This window comes from Orycteropus afer, unplaced genomic scaffold (genome assembly GCF_000298275.1).
Source record: "Orycteropus afer afer isolate SDZICR_OR568_19922 unplaced genomic scaffold, OryAfe1.0 scaffold00174, whole genome shotgun sequence".
Lineage (NCBI taxonomy): Eukaryota > Metazoa > Chordata > Mammalia > Tubulidentata > Orycteropodidae > Orycteropus > Orycteropus afer.
Window position 1 is genome coordinate 5,724,525 of NW_006921761.1, and position 3,564 is coordinate 5,728,088.

Below are 3,564 nucleotides of genomic sequence, written 5' to 3' on the forward strand. Positions count from 1 at the left end.
AAGGGTCAGCCGGGCAGTGGGCCCCCAGCCCCCCTAGTTCCCCGTGCCCAAGGGACAAGGGTCCCCGATCGTGGCTCCCACCCACTCTCAATGCCAATGTATGCGGTCCACAGCCACATCCTGCCTGTGGCCTCTCTGTGGCCAGTGGGCTTCATTCCCTGGGCACAGACAGTGCACTTGGCAGGGAGGCCAACACCCTCCCTGGCCCTGCCCAGCCCTGGGGCCTGGCCAGTATGGAGCCCAAGGTGCACCTGGCCCATGTGGCAGCAGCTGTACTAGAGGCCTGTCAGGTCCACGATGGCTTTGATAAAGATGGCATCGTTGCGCACATACGAGTTCTTGGCCTCCATCTTGGAGACAGGACAGAAGAGGGGGCAGCCGCTGGCGATGTTCATGTCGCTGACGGGCCGCTGGAAAGAGGAGGAGGTCACGTCTGGCCTGAAGGCGTCAATCACGTGCTCGCGGTTGTTCTGGTCCAGCAGCATAAGCGTCACCTGGGGGAGGGTGACCGTGAGCGCTCCAGGCACCCTGCTTCCCACCGCCACCAGAAACCACCCACATCCACTGTTGGGGCAGCTACACGACCACAGCGTGGCCAGTCCTCAGAGACACACACGTCACTGCCTGACCCGCACCACATGTGGGAACACACCCTGAGCTGGAACAGAGACAGACAGACGCTGGACCAATGCCCACCATGCGCTACCAATGTCCACGTGCACCACCAACATCCACTGTGCACCACCAACGCCTACTGAGTGCCAACGTCCACTGTGCACCACCAATGCCCAGTGGGCGCCAACGTCCAGCAGCACCAACACTGCAGCACCAGGCACAGGTGTGGACGGAGAGGCGGACACCAGCCAACACCCACTGACAGGATCTAAATGAACCACGCAGCAGAACTATCGCTCAGCCCCAAAGAGCTGTGACCTCCGGACTTGTCACGTGGATGAAGCCTGAAAAACGTGACCCCTGTTGAAGGCAGGCAGACACTCAAGGACAAGTACTAAACGACCCACTCATATGAATGCTCTAGAATGGGCCAGACAACACAGTTCACAAGTGGGTGCCAGGGCTGGGGAGGGCAGACGGGAGCCCCCATATAGGAAGCAGTGGGCATCTTCACGGGATATGTGCCACCGACTCTAGCATGACATCACTCAACTGTACTAGTGCCCGTCACCTATAAAAGATCACCTCACGCAGCCATCTAGATGCAACGACAGGTCTCTCCTCGTCCACAACAAAGAATAATGAAGAAAACCAAAGATTCACGGAAACAATTAGTCCTATCAACTAGTACACCATGTGATCCACAGCCTGTATGACTATGAGACCAGAAGAACTACATGGTGCCTGGCTACCACTGTCATCCACTCTGAGGGGAATCTATATAGGAGATTCTGGATAGAGAGGGAGAACAATGTGGAACAAAACTCAAAATAATTTGGAAAAATAAAAGGGGGACCAGGTTTGCTGGTCTGATAGAGCCTGGTGGAACCCCTGAAACTACGGCCCCTAGCTGCCCTTCAGGTCTGGAATTGAACCCGCACCCATGGCTTACAGCCAAACAAAAGACAGGCATAGGAGTTGAACATTTACCTGAGGTAGAAACACTCCTTGGAGAGAACAATCATGGGAGAAAGAAAGACTGTATATCTATAGAGAGGTAGCTCAAGGGGCAGGAGTGCATGGAAGGATGGACACAGGGAAGAGGTGACTGTCGGGAAGAAGTGGGAGGGGAGCTGTTGCATTGGGGTGAATTGTGGTCAATGTCACGAGACAAAGTGTATATGAACTGCTATGTGAAAAGTGAAATTTGCTCTGTAAATTTTTACCCAGTCACAATTAAAAAAAAAAAAAAAAAAAAAGCCACCTCGCTCAGGAAGCAAGGTGCGCGTCGGGGCTAAGGCGCCCTGTTCCTGGGCTTCTGCATCACATCCAGCCCTGCAGGGGCTCTGGTCTGAGCCTCCATTCACAGCCTGTACCCAAGCTGGCTGTCTAATCGTTGGTCTCAGTGGGCCGTGGGCCCGTACCTGTGTGCTGAGTGGCTCAGAGGGCAGCCCCACAGGACAGGGCAGGGGTCACCAGGGGACGTGCTCAGCCAGGCTCCTCAGCAGCGCCCCCGCGGAGAAGCCTGTCCAGCAAGGACGGCCCATCCCTGTGGGGTTGCGGGGGAGAGGCCCACCTTCTGGTTGAAGGGCCACCGCAGCAGGGCGTCGTGGGGGCCTCGCATCACCACGAAGAAGAGAGACAGGTGGGTGCCCCGCCCGGTGCCGTCGCCGTTCAGGTAGACACGCAGACACATCTTGTAGCCGTACCTGCTCGTGTAAAAGGCTGCAGAGGGAACCGGCACGTGAGGGTGAGGGGCGGGGCGGGGCGCGAGGAAGGGTGGGGAGCTCAGTGGGCGGAGCTTGAGTGTGGGTGGGGTGGGGCGGGCAGAGAGAGCTGGCATGAGGATGGGTGACGGTGATGGTGGGCAGGGCTCTAGGAGCGCAGGGCGGGCAGAGCACAAGGGCACTGGTGAGGGCGGACCACCAGGGCTGGTGGTGGCGTTACCATGGGCGGGGCAGAGCTCAGGTGGAAGCAGTGGGGGTGGGGCAGGCAGGGCTGGGCTAGAGGTGACGGTGGGCAGAGCGCAGGGGGCTCACAGTGAGGGCCCAGCATCCCAGAGGGAAGGGCCCAAGCACCTGGGGAGAAGATGGCAGGGGCGCGGCCAGCCACGGCTTCCTGGCGCTTCCTGGCGAAGTCGGTGATCTTCCAGACAAAGACGCCGTCATAAGTGGACGCCTCCATATCCTGGATTTTCTGCTCCAAGTCAGCCATTGCCAGGTCCTTCAGACCAATGCTCCGCTCCAGCTGCTGCACCTGCCAGGGGGGCACGGGGCACTCTGGACACCATGCCGCCAAGACTCCCAGAACCCTTCCGTCTCCAGATCCAGGCCCAGAGCTCACGAAGACAACCCGCTGTGGCACCCTCCCACTTCCTGTCCCCCGGTCCCTGTTCTCTGACCCCCCAGGTCCCAGCTAAAGCACCACGTGTGGTGCCAGGCTCATCCCGACAACGTAACCGTGCCGCCCCCACAATGGCCTGAGTGCGCTCCGTCAACTCAGAGAACCGAGGGCTTCGTCCAGACACAAAGACGGCAGGACGTGGAGGAAACAGACAGTGCTGGAGCCCAAAGCCCCGACCCACGAGAGGCCCCAGGTGAGGCGTGCACCTTGTTGCTGAGTGCCTCGATTTTCTCCTGGTCCAGCCGGTGCTGCCGGCTGCAGGCCTCTGCCGTCATGGCCACGCGCTCCACTTCCCGGTTCAGGACACAGACGATGTTCTCAAACGTGACTGTCTTCGTCTCCAGGGCGTTGCACCTCTCCAGGAGCCCGGGCAGCTCAAGCCGCAGCCCCCAGGTCCCATCGCCAGGGAGATGACTGGCCTCCAGGACGCGGTCCAGCAGCAGGCCCAGATGCTCCCGGAGCCGCTGGGCCTCGTGTTCCTGCTGCCGCTCACTCTCCACCTGCAAGAGCACCAGGCTCAGCCCCGCCCACCCACCCCCAGTGGGG

At 59.8% G+C, this 3,564-nt stretch overlaps 1 protein-coding gene across 1 annotated transcript in view; it reads right to left on the reverse strand.

Moving 5' to 3' along the window:
* Window positions 1-275: 275 nt before the first annotated feature.
* The window catches only part of TRAF2 (TNF receptor associated factor 2), a 10,474-nt gene continuing 7,185 nt past the window's right edge, over window positions 276-3,564 (reverse strand). The window contains exons 7-10 of the mRNA XM_007946943.1: window positions 3,225-3,518; window positions 2,694-2,871; window positions 2,192-2,340; window positions 276-494 (exon numbers count right to left, since the gene is read on the reverse strand). Of these exons, the coding sequence (XP_007945134.1) occupies window positions 276-494; window positions 2,192-2,340; window positions 2,694-2,871; window positions 3,225-3,518 (840 nt within the window). The remainder of the gene's footprint in view (window positions 495-2,191; window positions 2,341-2,693; window positions 2,872-3,224; window positions 3,519-3,564) is intronic.